Below are 17,114 nucleotides of genomic sequence, written 5' to 3' on the forward strand. Positions count from 1 at the left end.
AGACAAAATCGGGGGAAATCCAGACGTATGGCAGCGTATGCTGTTTTTGCCGTTTCCCCCTTAAAAATAGCTCGAAAATCCTAGTCAGCAACCTTCCCAGAAAAAATATATTGATAAGATATGGAAAATACTGGCTACATGCTAAATTACCCATCCATTCATGTAGCAAGGAATATCACTCAAAAGAAGAGTGCTATGAACCCATGGTTTCGTTTACGTTTCCTTTGCTGAGTCCTTACTAGGCCATGAGCACATTCCCTTAAAATACTTAATATTTAATTTGATGTATTCCATAGAATTTATCATGCCGCATCTTACTGGAATTCTCAACAAAATCCCAGGAATCGTGCAAATTCCTTACTATTCAATTTCTATTTCTTCGCTCCATTTTGTTTACTGAAATCCCTCTTGATGTGCTGTAATGATGTGCTTAATTTTTTTGTGAGTTCAGTAAACCTAAATAAAATATAGTTTAAATTGTTTTTCTTGGAATATAATCAAATTTTACAGATAGCATTTGATCTGCCTTTTGTATATTTCCACACACATGTCAATAAAATCATGTTTAAAGATTCTTCCAACTTTTCTAACTTGCCTGCATTTGTGTTACTATGATGAGGCGGTACCAAGATCTAAAGGAGTTGTGCTAAGATAGCATTACATTTTCTGATGACAAAATTTCCCTGGGTGGGACCTGTCTTGACATTATCTTTCATACCACTTCATAGGAAAGTATGGGCATCATGGGATATTAAGAGGGGAGAAGTTCATCCACATGACTTGACATGTACCTCAAGTGTTGGCCAGACCAAGAGGAAAGGATTTGGAGTTACTTTGGAATCCCCCACTTCCAGAGCTGACGTTGATTAATTGATATGCATCTAAGTTATGCAACATCTACCCTCTTCCTAGAAAGGGCTCTCTTTTCTCTTCATGCCATCTGTTTATTATTGTAGACTGGGAAACTGTGAAGTTTCCACCACAGCAAACAAAAAACCTTCAACTCACTCTTCTTGTTTTTTATCGTTGTTTCCCAGACCATGGACTGCAGCTTATGAATCACTGTTAGAAACAGATAAAGCTGCTCATTACCATTTCAGGGTCTGTCCTTCTAACAAAAGACTGTCAATATCTGGAGCAGGGAACCTCAGGCCTTGTGAGGGGGCAAGTGAGTGGCCCTCCAGGACCAATTCTCAAGGCTCTCCCTGGGCCATTCTCCTCTGCTTCACATCCCAAGTGTCTTTGCCTGGCTGAAATGTGTCGTTGAACTCAGAAAAATTGGGTGAAGGATTCAGAGAGGGGTGTGTGTGTGTAGAACCTAGCCTGCTGTAAAATTTCCATTCATTCCTCCACCCACTTTTGCCTTCAGCCTCATCGACTAATGGCATGTGATGTGGCCCTTGGAAAGTTGCCCAAAACGGAATGTGGCCCTCAGGCTGAAAAGGGTTCCTCACTTCTATATTCACCTGTTCCAGGTCTCCAGGGTCACCTGACACCAAATCTAGGAGATGCCAGGGATTGAACCTGCAACCCGCATGTGCTTTGCCACTGAGCTATGACTGCAAAGCAGCTGGAGAGTAGGGCATATGTCAGACCAGATTCTGGAATGTTTTTTTTTTCCTCCTGGGTAATACCCTGATCTTCTGTCTCTGCTAGGCTGGGATGGAAGGGGATGAGTGCTGAACAGAAGGACCCAGCTCTCATGGTTCAGCATACTAAGGTAAATCAGAGGGAGAGGGGAGTCCTTTCTGGGTAGTTTCTTTATCACTTGGAAAGTGGATAAGTTGAAAGATGCCTGATAGACGGGCAGCTTGCCTTTTGGAACTCAGTGCTGAAGTATCCGATGGTGCTTGTTACATGGGTCACCAGGCAGAGGGCCTTCTCGGTAGTGGCGCCCGCCCTGTGGAACACCCTCCCACCAGAGATCAAGGAAATAAACAACTAACTCAGGGGTCCCCAAACTACGGCCCCCGGGCCGGATGCGGCCCAATCGGCCTTCCAATCCGGCCCGCGACGACCCCCGCCGCCCGCTGCCGCCGCCCGCTCTCACGGCGCGCGGCGCAGCGGCGATCTGAAAAATCGGCAAAAAATCGCCGAAAATCCTTTGTGCGCATGCGTACGGGCCTCTCCCGACCCGGAAGAGGTCATTTCTGGTGCACTTCCGGGTCGGGGGAGGCCCATACGCATGCGCACAAGCGATTTTCGCCGATTTTTTTCCGCCCGTGTGCGTGTGCGCATGCGCACGGGCGCGCACTCCCCCGCCCTCCGGCCCGCTGCGCGCGCACTCCCCTGCAGTCCGGCCCACCGCGCGGTCGGCGCGGCGGGCACCGGCCCGCCGCTCGGTAAGTCTGGGGACCCCTGAACTAACTGTTAGAAGACATCTGAAGGCAGCCCTGTTTAGGGAAGTTTTTTTGTGTTGGATGTTTTATCGTGTTTTTAATAATCTGTTGGGAGCCGCCCAGAGTGGCTGGGGAAACCCAGCCAGATGGGCAGGATAGAAATAAAAAATTATTATTTTTATGGGTGTGCATGCGGGTGGCACTGTGGGTTAAGCCACAGAGCCTAGGGCTTGCCGATCAGAAGGTCAGTGGTTCGAATCCCTGTGACGGGGTGAGCTCCCGTTGCTCGGTCCCAGCTCCTGCCAACCTAGCAGTTCGCAAGCACGCCAAAGTGCAAGTAGATAAATAGGTACTGCTCTGGCGGGAAGGTAAACGGCGTTTCCGTGTGTTGCTCTGGTTCGCCAGAAGCGGCTTTGTCATGCTGGCCACATGACCTGGAAGCTGTACGCCGGCTCCCTCGGCCAATAACGCGAGATGAGCGCGCAACCCCAGAGTCAGTCACGACTGGACCTAATGGTCAGGGGTCCCTTTACCTTTACACTTCTCCTAGACCCACTTGAACTTTGCACTGAGGGTATCAGCTGCCCTCTTGGGCTTTGCCGCCTCTTCTTGACTGTTTGTATTCCGACCTCACAGGAACCAATCAAGGAATCGCTCCTCTTCTACTCTGATGGCAAGATGAATGAGCTGGCTACGAAAAGTTTTTTGAGTAGGTGATTTTTCCTTGTGCTAGCTAGGCAATGGGGGAGGTAGCAGTCGCTGTGTTTCCAGAGCTCTGGGATAGGTCTCACTTATGCAGTTCTGGCACCAGGGGAATGGCATGAGAGCATTTCTGCTTCTCCCCTAATAGGAGAATCCATTATCCAGACATTTTACTTTCCCCCTTAGTTTGCCAAAATTGGCAGAAACAGAGACGACAATTTTCTTAATTTCACTATTCCTAGTGCCTTTTTTTTTTTTACTTTTCCAGTTTTGAAGTAGGAGCAGAGATTAATGCTAGCTCCTGTTTTGCAGCTCTGATGAGATTCATGGGAGACCAGCCAGGCCTCAAGAGCAAAGATGAGGTTGATTATGTCTATGAAATTCTCCAGGTTTGTGGCTCTTTTTTTTAAAAAAATTAATTTTTATTAGTTTTCGCATACCACATATTCCATTATCAAACATTTGGGCTCATTACATTCATTATCTTTACAAATTCTCTATAATTCTCAAATAAAAATACAACTTAGTATAGTAATAATAACAACAACTCTTAAAGTTCAAACCTAAAGTTACAAAAATTTCCGATGTGGCTCTTTTTTTATGATGGGCTTGCGTGGGTGATGGCGACCAGAATGGGCTTATGTTTGGGGAAGGGAAGATCACAATCTCTCCTAAGTGATGCTCGACTCCTATGAGGATGGGAAGTAAATAATCTATCGATTTTTTTAAATGAGATTTTTATCCCCATGGGGCCCCTACATCATTAATTTTTTTAAAAAGAACCCTCAGAGATAAAGCAATTTAAAATACACAATATGGGAAGACGAAACAGAACAGTATCAGGGAAAAAAGTAAATAAAAGGAAAGTGTTGTTGCATCCAATTCCTGCTTGTGGGCTTCACATAGGCATTTGGTTGACCACTGAGAGAACAGGATGCTGGGCCATTGGCCTGACCCAGCAAGCAATTTTTAATTCTTATGTCTGGCCAAATATCTGCTGATGAAAGAGAAGGAAAAGCTGGAAGATACCAAATGCAGGTGAGTGTCAGAGGGACCTTTTAGATGCACGAACGTGCTTATTGAGCCAAATTATTTTCGAATATTCTGGTTTACGGGGTGCTATCTTAAGTACAGCCCAAGCAAATCTTTGGACTCCAAACCGCTGCAAAATTATTCTGACCATCGTCATCTTAGACCAGTCAAGCTAGAGGCATCCCCTGGGACAGCGAGTTCCACATCCTTTGCACTGCATCAGAGAAGGCCCTTTACTCCTATGTTCCTACCAACCACAACTTCATGGGACACACAGAACAGCCTTCTTCACTGACCTCAGAGGGTGGGCGGGATTGCCTGGGAGGAGTTGGGTAATAATATGAATCCACTGATGGCTGCCTTGGGGAGGAAGAGGTGCCAAGTAGGGGTCAGCTTGAAAAAGACGGGCCCTCATTATGCTCCCTTAACCATCGTCCCCCTCTGTTGACCTCTGCATTGCCCAATCCCATGCAAGATAATAAGTCAGGAAGCAGCATGGAGATCTTTGTAAGTTAAAGACGTTCGGAAATGTACCTGCTTTCCCTCTTATGCTTCCCTGCCTTGTACAGCTGTGCAAAGAGAAGGAGAATCTGTGTGACGAGGTTTACTGCCAGGTCATCAAGCAGATCACACGGAACCCCAGTCAGTAAGTACCTCTGCATGTGTGTTTGTGGGCGGTGGAAGCTCTGAAATTGAAGGAATAGGGCAACATGGGTGGGGATAATTGGGATGTCGGTGTGAAGTGTTATGTAAGGGAGCCTCTATTAGAAAAGAGGAGGTGTAGGTGTTATTTGAGTGAAAATTTTCATCATTAGAAAATCAAGATCTTTTGGTGTGTGGGTGGGAGTGAACCCTAATGATGCAATTTTTACATTGATTTAACTGCCTGTTGGCTCCAATCTATTTAATTTTTTGCCAAATTGGAGTGATTGAAGAAAAGCAGCGCTCTGAGTAATGGATTACTGACGAGCCCCAGAGCTAAGGCTCTGGGAATGAACTGGGTGTTGGATTTTAAAGAATTTGTTTCTGTATATTGCAATCCTCGCCCCGCCTTTCCTCAAAGAACCTCAAGTTGGGTCCTTGGGTGTCCCCCCCCCTCACTTTATCCTTACAACAGCCATGTGTAGTTAGTCAGTCTGAGATATAGGGACTGGCCCATTGTCTAAGCACCATAGCCTAGCTACTACAGCACACTAGCTTCAAAAAGTAATAATAATGAAAATGTTCTAAACCAGAAGTGCAGGGAGTCCTTTCCAAATATTATCTGGCTTCTATACCTGTAGTACTACACTTTCAGAAAACTCTAGCTCTCATCAGCCTAAGTCAGGCATGTCCAAAGTCTGTTTTGGGAGCCTAATCCGGCCTGCCAGTTGGTTTAATGCGACCCCTCTGGCAGTTTTATTTCCTGAGGTAAAATCCTTTAAAAAAGCTCAACTTCAATCCTATAAAAAGGTCAACAACTTTGGTTGGCCCTTTGGTTGGCCCTCACGGCCCTTCACTTCATCAAATCTGGCCCTTTTGGGGGAAAAGTTTGGACATCACTGGCCTAAGTCAACAGGACCAGCAACATCTGGAGAGCCAGAGGTCCCCCCTTTCATGGAACTTTGTTGGTTTTCTCTGTCACCCTATTTGGGCTTTTTTTGAAAACATCACCACAAATACTGAGGATTCCACAAATTCAGCACTAGCCCGCCAGGTTCCCAGGCATTGTGGCCACCCATTCAGCTGCACTACAGAAATGTCAGGGTTACGTAGCTCTCATTTATGGCCTGTTATAAATCAGGACTGATCCCATTCATGTGAAGGGAGGAGTCAATGAGAAAGCAGTCTAGCCTCAGATATCAAGTTGGGACTACGGTGCACCCTCCCGTCCCTCTGCTGTCTTCCCCGCTGTCAATCATGGACTGCATGTTCATCTGCTGAGGACTGTAGCTGTGGGCTTGAATAAAGGGAATTGTAATGTTGAAGTCAGGGCTTAAAGGGAATTTATTTATTTATTAAACTGCAAACTGCCCTTCATCTGTAGACCTCAGGGTGGTTCACAAGTTAAAACACAAAATACACACTCAAAACAATAACCTCCCCATGTGTTGATACGGTGGCTTTTGTGCCTTCCAGCTGCTGTGAAGCTGTCATTGCCCCTTAGGATCTTTGTATTGAATCATAGCCTCTGAAACTCAAGGATTTGAAAGTGAACTCTGTGCTGTAAACACCTGCAACTTATTTGGAGCAGCTTCAGACTCTTTGCTCTTCCTCAGGGAAGATGCATTTCTTATGAACTGAGCAGTACATGGAGTACCTTAGACACACATAATCCCCCCCCCCCCCGCTCCTTGGAGCTTCTCATTTCCCCACCTTTCCCTTCCAACTTTTCTCTTTTCTCTCCCCCTCAGTCTTCCTTTCTTCCTGGATCCCCTGCAGCCAACCAGAAGTTGTCTTTTGTATAATCCTGCTCTGTGCTCTGCCCAAGGGAACTATGCCCCATGTTTTTTTCTGTCCTGGCAGAGACAGCTGCCACCGTGGCTGGAGGCTCCTGGGCCTCTTGACTGGATACTTCCTCCCTTCCAGCATCTTGATGCCATATGCCACCAAGTATTTGCAGCAGGCCAGCTCTGATACCAGTTCCAGCACAGGTATTGTCTGCCTCCCACCCTTTGGAGCATATGTGCTGACTTCATTCAGCACCAAGGAGAGTGTGAGAGAGAGCAAGAAGTGGCTGTTACTTCACTCCTGCGGTGGTGGTCCTGGGAGGGATTTTGCTGACTTGAACTGAGGTCACACCACCTGCAGGATTCCATAATTCAACAGGATTCCATACATATGGCTGTTGTCTACACAATGTCTCCTCAAGTTATGATAGCCAGGAACTCCAAACTCTCCTTCAGTAGATTACATAAGCAGTAGGCCCTAGGCCTTGAGGCTCGGCTGGTAGGGATATGAGCATAAGAATAGTCTAGTACTCAGAGTGGCCAACCAGATGCTTGTGGAAACCAGGGAGGAGGAGGAGGAGGAGGAGGAGGAGGAGGAGGAGGAGGAGGAGGAGGAGGAGGAGGAGGAGAGTTTATCTCGTTTTATCACTACCCGAAGGAGTCTCAAAGCAGCTAACATTCTCTTTTCCCTTCCTCCCCCACAACAAACACTCTGTGATGTGAGTGGGGCTGAGAGACTTCAGAGAAGTGTGACTAGCCCAAGGTCACCCAGCAGCTGCATGTGGAGGAGTGGAGACGCAAACCCGGTTCACCAGATTACGAGACTCTTAACCACTGCACCACACTGGGAGCAGAATATGAACACAAGAACACTCTAGCCTACCATGGTTTCCAGCAACTAGTATTTGGGAGCCTTATTAAATCCAACTGTGGAGGCATAGCATAGCCGCCATGACTAGTAGCCATTGATAGCCCTCTCCTCCATGAATGTGTCTGATCCTCTTTTAAAGCCATCATCCTCAGGATACTACCTTCCCAATTGAAAATTGGGCGGGTAAGGGCTAGACTAGGAGGCTGTAACAACCATAATGGACTTGGAGTAACCATCCCAAGAAGTATGGAAATAATCCACTGACCTTCTTTGGTCTGTGATAAGTTAATGAGGTTGGCTGTGGAAGAAGCAACTCAAAGCTTCATTGAATTTAGCTGAGGGGTTTGGTGGGATCTTCCCAGTGCTGGGCACAGTATCACCGACTGCCCCACTCCCGTGTGGTTCTTTGGACTTCCCTCCATTGTCACAAGGCAAGAGATATCCTGTAGGGTTGTTGGGGCTCCAGTCTTCACACCAAATCGGGGGCTAAATTCAGAATCCCAACTGAGCAGAGTTCTCTAGCTTGTAGTACTCGTAAGGCAACACTTGTAAGACTCATGAGGTGACAAGCTCAGCCCTTTGCCCTTTCTCAACTGCAGAAATAGCCAGGATTTGCCAGAGCAACCTGAGGAAAATGGTTATGTATGGAGGCCGTCGACACTTGCCGTTCCGTGTGGAGACTGAAGCGCTTCTGGTAACCGTGTGAAATATGGTTGCAGGGGGTCGGGTGTTGAAGGGGATATTCTACCATTTGGGTTGCTAAGGCAAGTCCCTGAGTCAGTCAATATTTGGGGCTAGGAGGTTCCTTTCCGAGCAACAATTCAAAGTGTTGGTGCTGACCTTTAAAGCCCTAAACGGCCTCGGTCCAGTATACCTGAAGGAGCGTCTCCACCTCCATCATTCTGCCCGGACACTGAGGTCCAGTGTTGAGGGCCTTCTGGCGGTTCCCTCACTGCGAGAAGCCAAGTTACAGGGAACCAGGCAGAGGGCCTTCTCGATAGTGACACCCGCCCTGTGGAACACCCTCCCATCAGATGTTGAAGAGATAAACAACTACCTGACATTTAGAAAACACCAGAAGGCAGCCCTGTTTAGGGAAGCTTGTAATGTTTAATAAATTATTGTATTTTAATATATCTGTTGGAAGCCACCCAGTGTGGCTGGGGAGGCCTGGCCATATGGGCGGGGTATAAATAATAAATAATAATAATAATAATTATTATTATTATTATTATTATTAATATTATTAAATTTGCCTGGGAAGGGGACAAAGATGTCTGTACTGGATTCTCTCAAACCCTGAGTCCTTTCCCATTGGCAGAAGGGACGTGGCTCGCGTCATATATCGGTCAACCTACCTGGAGGTATGAGATACAACACGAAAATCAAGACATTCACGGTGAGTCCCTCTTTGGCATGTTCATCAGTGTCGTGGGGTGGGGGGACTTGTGAGGACAGTGCTGGCCATGACCATTCTCAGGTGAATGAGACTGACTTTTGAAATATTTATGTATTTTGATTTTCATCTCACCTTACTGAGATGACTCAGAGTAGGTGACACAGAGATCAAGAGAGCAAGTTCTGCACCTTCTGCCATTGAAACAGCCTCTTTCTATTGCAGGGGCCTGTGGTCGGTCTCATCACACATCTGAGCCAAGGCTGCTTTGCTTGTGCTATTATTTTCTCTTATTTCCAGGGGTGGAGGCAGAGTTGAGTGTTAGAGGAGCTGCTTTGCACACAGAAAGTCCCAGTCTCCAGATTCATTCCCTGTCACCTCCAGTTAAAAAAAGATTAAAGGACCCCTGACCATTAGGTCCAGTCGTGACCGACTCTGAGGTTGCGCGCTCATCTCGCATTATTGGCCGAGGGAGCCGGCGTATAGCTTCCAGGTCATGTGGCCAGCATGACAAAGCCGCTTCTGGCAAACCAGAGCAGCACATGGAAACGCCGTTTACCTTCCCGCTGTAGCGGTTCCTATTTATCTACTTGCATTTTGACGTGCTTTCGAACTGCTAGGTTGGCAGGAGCTGGGACCAAGCAACGGGAGCTCACCCCGTCACAGGGATTCGAACCACCGACCTTCTGATCAGCAAGCCCTAGGCTCAGTGGTTTAACCACAGCGCCACCTGGGTCCCCCAACTAATATATTTGGTAAAATATTTATTTTACCAAAATAAAAACTTAGTAGGTCTTTAAGGTGCTACTGAAGGAATTTTTTAATTTTGTTTCGACTCAGACCAACACGGCTACCTACCTGTAACTATTTCAATGGGAAAGTTCGCTTCAGTTTATGAACACTTCAGTTTATGAACAGACTTCCGGAACCCATTGTGTTCATAAACCGAGGTACCACTGTAATGAATTTTAGACAGCCAGCAGCAGGGTAAGGACTAAAAGTATTCCTTTCCCATTTTGGTTGTAGGTTGCTGGAGACATGATGAAAGAAATCGCGGAGCAGATGGGGGTCACTGAGCCAGAAGAGATTCAGGAATTTGCCATCCTGGCCAACAAAGATAACGGTAAAGTGCGCCCATAGCAGTGGCGAATGGTCAGCTGCAGGATACTTTCTTATATGATGAAATGTACTAAAGATGACTGCCCAACAGCAGGAGGAGGGTAGATGAGTAAATGGCAACCGAATCAAGACAAGATGGGGCTATTTCTGTGGGTAGTTTGTTGACTAGCATGACCTGGGTAGACTCGCATCCCTACAAAGACTAGCAAGTGCCCACCAGCCCAGGAATGCCAGTATGCAGAGAGGCAGTGTGAATAACTTCTCAGACTGCATACCTGGCCCAAGGTAAGGGGTGGCCTACTGAGGCTGTACTGATGGATGGCTTTCAAACTCCTTCATATGGTGGCGCCACTAAATGAGAGTGAATTTAGATCTTTTATTGTCATCTTAAAAAACACCACCACCAAACCCTTCAAGGTTCTAATGGGGACAGATGGAGACGTAGGTCCAGATTGTGTGAATGAAATGTAGTAGCCGTTGTTGACCAGTCCGTTTCACGTGAAATCGCCTTGTGCAGGAATGTGCAACATGGTGCTGTTAGGGCTGAATCCTGGGGAATAAGGTACCTTTGATTTGATGGGGGAGAGGATGACTTGAAGCGCCACATCTGCTTTACTTTGAAGTGAAGGTTATGTTCAGGTGAGCAGGGTTGTGTCTCTTGTTTTGCCATGCAGGTAAGTTTGTACGTCCCTTGCGCCAGACTGAGTACATCCATGATTATTTGCTTGAGGGAAGTTCGGTAGAGCTGGAGTTCTGCAGAATCACCTGGAGGACACCCTTGCACTTTGAGAATGACATGTATATTAACCTTCACTTCAACCAGGTAAGCTTAAGGAGGCTCCTTTCTTCCTTCTGTGTGTTTTAAATTACAGTTGTAAATCTTTTAGTGGTAACGCTATTATCTTTTTTTTTTAACCGCTTTGAGTTTTTTCTGCAGTCTGTAAAATTTATGTAAAATTCTGTAAATTTTATAAATAAATACATAGTAACAGGATTTCAATGGGAAACAAAGCCATATGTCTGTCCAAAATTTTTCGAAGGCACACACAGTGCTGAAATCAGAACTGCAAATGATCGTTCCAATGCCATTATGAGCAGAAATCACAGTGAATGCACAATAAAAAGGGTGCCTGGAGGAGCCCTTTGCAAAAGGCTGGGGATTCCTCTGAAGATGCTGCACACATTGCCTGTGAGCGTGTGGTGACATCTTGTTCCCATTAGGCTAAATTTGCTGTGACCTGTTTGGGAGACTTTCAGGGCATCAGCTGCCAGAATTTGCTGAATATCTAGAGGTAAAGGTAAAGGTACCCCTGACTGTTAAGTCCAGTCATGGACGACTCTGGGGTTGCGCGCTCATCTCGCTCTATAGGCCGAGGGAGAAGGCGTTTGTCTGCAAACAGCTTCCAGGTCATGTGGCCAGCATGACTACGCCGCTTTTGGCGAACCAGAGCAGCGCACGGAAACGCCGTTTACCTTCCCGCCGGAGTGGTGCCTATTTATCTACTTGCACTTGACGTGCTTTCGAACTGCTAGGTGGGCAGAAGCTGGGACCGAGCAACGGGAGCTCACCCCATCGCGGGGATTCGAACCGCCGACCTTCCGATCGGCAAGCCCTAGGCTCTGTGGTTTAGACCACAGCGCCACAGAGTTACGTAGCCATTAATAGGACTGTGTTGTTCAACCAGCAAAATGCTTCCCTGCTGGTTCCTGCTCAAGGGATTGTAGGCAAAGAGTGAAGTACGATGCAATGCTCTCTTGTGGGTTGTTCCTAGGTGCTGCAGAATTATATGAAAGGGAAGCTGTTGCTGCCAGTCACCAGGGAGCTAGAGAAGCTGGTGTGTGCCTTGGCTCTGCTCCAGCACTGGGCCAAGGGAGCTGGATCAATCCCTTCCATGTAAGTCTCCTGTTCATAGCCTTGGGTGGCTTGTGTGGGCCAGAACCTGATGCTTGGCAGAGACATTTCCCTACATGTGTCAAGAAGACTCATCTTTCAGGGAGGGTGAAGATGTATTCACAAAGCCCAACCATCCTTTAATATAGGCAAGATGAGGGCCCTCATTATTCACATATCTCTCCCCAAGCCATTCTTCTTGTGTTCCTCAGAGCATGTCAGGCTCCTAGTCTACATGCTCATAAGAGCTACTTGACTCCTCCCTGCCATTTGGGGGGTTTAGCCAATGTTGTTTAGAGGCAGAGCAGATACAATGTTTTTCATACTTCTTTGCTAATGGTAACTGTTCCAAGCAAAGAAAGTGGTAACAGGGCCAGTCCGCCTATTAGCCTCAGTGAGGTAGTCGCCTCAGGCGGCTGGTTGGAGACAGCTAGGATCCAGGTGCCTGAGAAATGTGCTGTTTGCCGCCACCTGTGCTTGTAGCCCATGGCCATTGCCTGGGAAGAGTGGATCCACTATTGCCACCTGCTCCTCTCTAGCCTCCTTTCCCTCCACCCCTCCAGTTGCCTCAGGCGGCAGAGGCAGGAAGGACAATGGTGACAGAGGGACACCATTCTCTGTTTTGCCTTAAGTGGCAAAATGTCTTGGGCCGGCGCTGGTGATAAGGGGACTAGGCTCTGTCACTCACTATAGGTTGTGGATGATTCTGTACTCTTACCCACTTTTGCATGCTAAATTCCATCCCCATTATGGTTTACTTCAGGGGTGGTGAACAAGTGGCCTTCCAGATATTGAAGTTCCATATCCCATCGGTCCCGGTCAGTATGGCCAGAGCTGAGGGAGTGATCGGAATTTTAGACTAGCAATATCTGAATGGCTGCAGGTTCACCATTCTTGATTTACATGATCCGTGTACCCTGGAGGTGAGAGAAATGATGCAAGGCGTCTTGCTTACTAGTTTATTTCCTCTCACATTCTCTAATTAATCTACTGAAAGTTAAATGAATCGGAGGCTGAAGTCAGGACCAAACTTGGAGGCACCATTCACACAATCTGAGTACAGAGGTACATTGGTTCTCGAACTTAATCCGTTCCAGAAGTCAGTTCGACTCCTGAAACAGTTTGAAAACCAAGGTGCGGCTTCCGATTGGCTGCAGGAGCTTCCTGCACTCAAGTGGAAGCCGCGTTGGATGTTCGGCTTCCAGAAAACACTTGAAAACTGGAACACTTCCGGGTTTTCGCTGTTCGGGAGCCGATTTCTTCGACAACTAAGCCGTTCGAGAACCAAGGTAAGCGTATTTCTTACTTGGGGCCCTGTGGCAGCAGAGTAATTTCTACTAAACCCAGCCTGAGGGACGAGGAAGTAGTAGTATTCTTGAATTGTTGTTCAAATATTTCTTTCCATGGAGCATAGCTATGCGTCCTAACCATACCGTTATTTTCTGATCACCTAAATAGAGAGGAACTAGTAAGTTACATCCCTGATCACGTTGCACGCCTCATCAACCCAGTCATTGTTCAAAGTTCTGTCACCCATCAGCTGAAAACCACAAACCAACTTGAGCGACAGGAGGCAAAAATCAGTTTCATTGGTAAGTTCAAGTGGGCAATACGGTTGGAGCTGGTATAATCTTATTATTCTGTAATCCCAAACTTTCTGCCCGTTTCCTGTTGCCACATGGTACACCCCCCAAACATCAAGGCATGGAATCCAGGAGCATACTGACATGTTTATTTTGCATTCTCCAAAGAACCCAAGGCAATTCACATGGGGTTACCTTATTTCATTCTTCAACCTAATTGTTATGAAGTACATTACTTACTCACAGGTTACCCAGTGCTTGACTTTCAGTGAGATCTTCCCTGAGTCTGGCTTTTTTATTTTAATTTTTATAAAATTTAATCTTTATTGATTTCAAAAAATGCTTTTTTCTTTTATGTACGTGTACACCACTATTTCTTGAGGGAAAATACATACATATTGCAAAATGTGCTTTCCATTAAGGGCAAGCATCTACAAATCATAGCTGTAAAATAGATTGAGGCATTTATTTATAGTATGTCTTAGTACTTGTGACACTTGTTTTTCCTTTGGCACAGCAAGATCACCTCTAGGTTCCTAGAGGATGGTCACAGGTTGTTCCTAGTTCTCCTTTATGACTGTTCAAGTAATTCTAAGGATATTTTTGTAAATCTGGGGATTATCACTCTTCTGGTCTCTGTTGGGAAAACGCTCTTGGGGAGACAGGGACCCCTCCAGGACCCCTGAGCTTCTCCCGGTAGGCACGTCTCTGGAATGGCATGTCCCTTCATCTCCAGAGTGCCTCTCTGTCACACTTTTCATTTGAAAAGTGCACACAAGTCTTCTAGCATCATACAGCAAGGAGAAACATCCATAGATCTAAACTACATTTTATTTACATTCTGTACAGAAAATCCATAATCACATCTGTGTTCTCTAAGCTCTGGCAGAACAACTGTTGCATACTGCAAAAGTGAAAGTACCCTTACAATAACACGCTCAGACAGAAGATATAAGAGAGTCTTCCGTTCCCATACTCTTCTCAGACATCTCATGTGATTTATACTAATCACACCACCATTGGATGAATAAAAATCTTAACAGTCTCATCAATCGCCTTTTTTGAAACGCACAATAGCCATTCTGATCAGGACACTGGTCTGTGGGGTAGGGGAAATGTGAGTGCAAAATGTTCACGTTTTTATGTAGCGGGACTCTTGGTGTCAGCAAAACGCAACATGAGAAGCATATCTTACCTACAAAGAATGCCCAATCCTTCAAAAACATGATCACCATCTGCAGGATCCTTCCAGCTGAATGTAGAAATGTAGTCCCCAATGTTGACACTTTGCAAACAGCCTTCTTTGCTGCATCAGCTGCACTATAACTTCCAAATAATGAAAATAGGTGGCATCCAATACACTCGTCCCCTTAGATTTACCCTTGTGCAATGGTATTTTCATCCCGTACCTTCCCCAGAAGAGATGGGGTGGGGTGGGAGCAAAATCCTATGCTAACAGAACAAGGGACTTGCGTTCTATACCGGATACAAGCCAATGTGTGTGACTGTAGAACTGTACTGCATTATCAATAATGTGACAAATCACTGCTTCTGTAGTTTTTGGATATGCAGAGTAGTTGTGCCCTATGGCTATGGCAGCCTTGGGAATACCAGGCATGGCACAAAGAGTCTTGCCTTTTAGCCATATTCTTTTTAGGAGATGGGGCAACCCCACTTCTACTGGAAATAGTCGACAGCAGCAATCCAGTGGTTTGGCTTGGCTTGTGGGGTTTGACATCATGACCGCTTCCTTCTCTTGTCCCAGAGCATGTGATCCAGCTGCCGCTTTTTGGCTACAACGTTTACACTGTGGAGAAGATCAGCACACTTGGGGTCCCCACGCCTTGCTTTGTAGGAGTGAATCAGGAACAGATCATTGTAGTGAATGCGAAGTCCCAGGTATGGCTTTAGTAGAAATCCTGGCGTATTGGCAGCTTACTTTATTTTTAGAGTAAGTAGAAGGTGCAGGGTGCCTAATCCAGATCAGGACCCCACCCCCCACCCCCGTCTGCTATCCTTACCTGGATCAGGGAGGCATTAATGCATTTGCATTAAGAGGAAAACTCACATTGGTGTCACCTATAAATCACAAGTGTGGTGGACTAACATGGATTGGGACCTTAAAATAGGGAGCCTAATAGCCATTTGCACAGAAAAAGAAAATTCATACAGTTGTACTGTATCTAGTTTTAACTTTTCTGAAATGTCCATCTGTTTCATAAACTTAACAGTAAGAACCCTTTATGTATCTCATAACGTGGGCTCTGGTCCATGAAAACTTCTTTTAACTTCTTCAGCTTTCAAGATGGCACAATAATCCTCATTTTTAAACAAATCAGTGAGTTTCCATGTGATTGGGCTGAATATAGTAATCAGCATGTAAATGTCATAGCCACCCACGTTGAGTGTTACCCAAGTGTGCTTTGGCGGGCTTCGTACAGCTTCTGAATTAACCTCATTATTTTAATAGTACTTACAATAATTTCAATAACGAATAATTGTGGAGAATGATGGAGCAGAGTAATTTCCACAAAATGTTAAAGTTCTTATTTTTTATTACTATTCCTGCAGCTGCATAATGGAATATCATGAAATGGGTGTATAGAGTGGTTTACATTTTGAGAAAAGAATGTCCCTGAAAAGGCAGTTTCAGGGGGAGGGAGACACTTCTATGAATATTTGCTCAGTTCAGAGGACTGCTGTTGAATTAGAACTCCTCAAAGGCAATTTGAAACATGCATTAAATACTGTGAAAGCTCGTATGGACAAAAACACAGGAATTAACTTCTCATATGATTGGCTACTTATGAGAACAGGATGCTGCAAAAGATGAGCCACTGGCCCTGATCCAGAAGGTGTTCTTAATAGTTATGTGGTGCTTTTGATCCTCCACTGCAATAAACCTGTCCTAATGGCAGTTTCCCTCCACCCTACACCCAGAAACTTCATGGCCTCATTCCACTGGCGACGATACAGAGAATGCGGACTTTGCGCCCCCTGAATGAATCTGGGCTTCCTGGCCTGGAAATTAACTACGGCTCAGCAGCAGATCCCGAAACGATTTGGTTTGAATTTAAGCAGGTAATATTTGTGGTCGTCGCCTCTTAAGTTAAAAGATCCAGATGTAATTTGAGCTTTGTACATCTTGGACCATAACCAAGTTTACAAAAACAGACACAGTTGGGAGATCCAAATCTTACTAGGGTTTAGCAGTATTCTACGGCCTTAAATAACAGTAGTCTTATTTCTGGTGGGGTTTGTGGCATTCTGCTAGTGCAATACACCATAATAAAAGACCGCTCTTTCTACAACCAGTCATTCAGGGCTCTTGGCAGAACTTATTTCTAGAGGTTAAAATCAAGTGAATTTCTAGATACCCCAAGGCATTGACTGGTATGCTACAAAGAGGTATGTTCTGCTGCTAGAAGGCAGCAACTCACAGGATTCAAGGCAGGAAGCCTGTTCTGCAGCATCCCCTTTCATGCTGTATGCTTGGGGATAAGGTACATCTCTGGCCTGCAGGAAAAGAGCATAAAGGAGCATAGTGAGGAGTCCTTTGTCTGGAACTAGACCCACTGTTCCTGCACGCGGTTCCCTGGAGGTGCTACTGCCCACCTGCCTCAGAAACCCGTGTAGCTGAACCACATCTGGCCACAGGACCAGGAAGTTAGATTTGGGTTCTAAAGCACAGGGCAACGTTGCTTTTGAAGCAGGAGAAAGACCGCCATAAGGAAAAACAAGTTAACTACAAG

At 45.9% G+C, this 17,114-nt stretch overlaps 1 protein-coding gene across 1 annotated transcript in view; it reads left to right on the plus strand.

Moving 5' to 3' along the window:
• Nucleotides 1-17,114, plus strand: part of LOC118079835 (unconventional myosin-XVB) — a 65,168-nt gene that overhangs the window by 47,358 nt on the left and 696 nt on the right. Inside the window, exons 38-50 of the mRNA XM_088661178.1 lie at nucleotides 1,657-1,720; nucleotides 2,976-3,048; nucleotides 3,354-3,430; nucleotides 4,643-4,719; nucleotides 6,579-6,706; nucleotides 7,973-8,067; nucleotides 8,695-8,772; nucleotides 9,796-9,892; nucleotides 10,563-10,711; nucleotides 11,661-11,782; nucleotides 13,238-13,371; nucleotides 15,128-15,261; nucleotides 16,303-16,443. Coding sequence (XP_088517304.1) covers nucleotides 1,657-1,720; nucleotides 2,976-3,048; nucleotides 3,354-3,430; nucleotides 4,643-4,719; nucleotides 6,579-6,706; nucleotides 7,973-8,067; nucleotides 8,695-8,772; nucleotides 9,796-9,892; nucleotides 10,563-10,711; nucleotides 11,661-11,782; nucleotides 13,238-13,371; nucleotides 15,128-15,261; nucleotides 16,303-16,443 — 1,369 coding nt within the window. The remainder of the gene's footprint in view (nucleotides 1-1,656; nucleotides 1,721-2,975; nucleotides 3,049-3,353; nucleotides 3,431-4,642; nucleotides 4,720-6,578; nucleotides 6,707-7,972; nucleotides 8,068-8,694; nucleotides 8,773-9,795; nucleotides 9,893-10,562; nucleotides 10,712-11,660; nucleotides 11,783-13,237; nucleotides 13,372-15,127; nucleotides 15,262-16,302; nucleotides 16,444-17,114) is intronic.

The sequence above is a fragment of the Zootoca vivipara genome, chromosome 2, assembly GCF_965207765.1.
Source record: "Zootoca vivipara chromosome 2, rZooViv2.hap1.1, whole genome shotgun sequence".
NCBI classification, from domain to species: domain Eukaryota; kingdom Metazoa; phylum Chordata; class Lepidosauria; order Squamata; family Lacertidae; genus Zootoca; species Zootoca vivipara.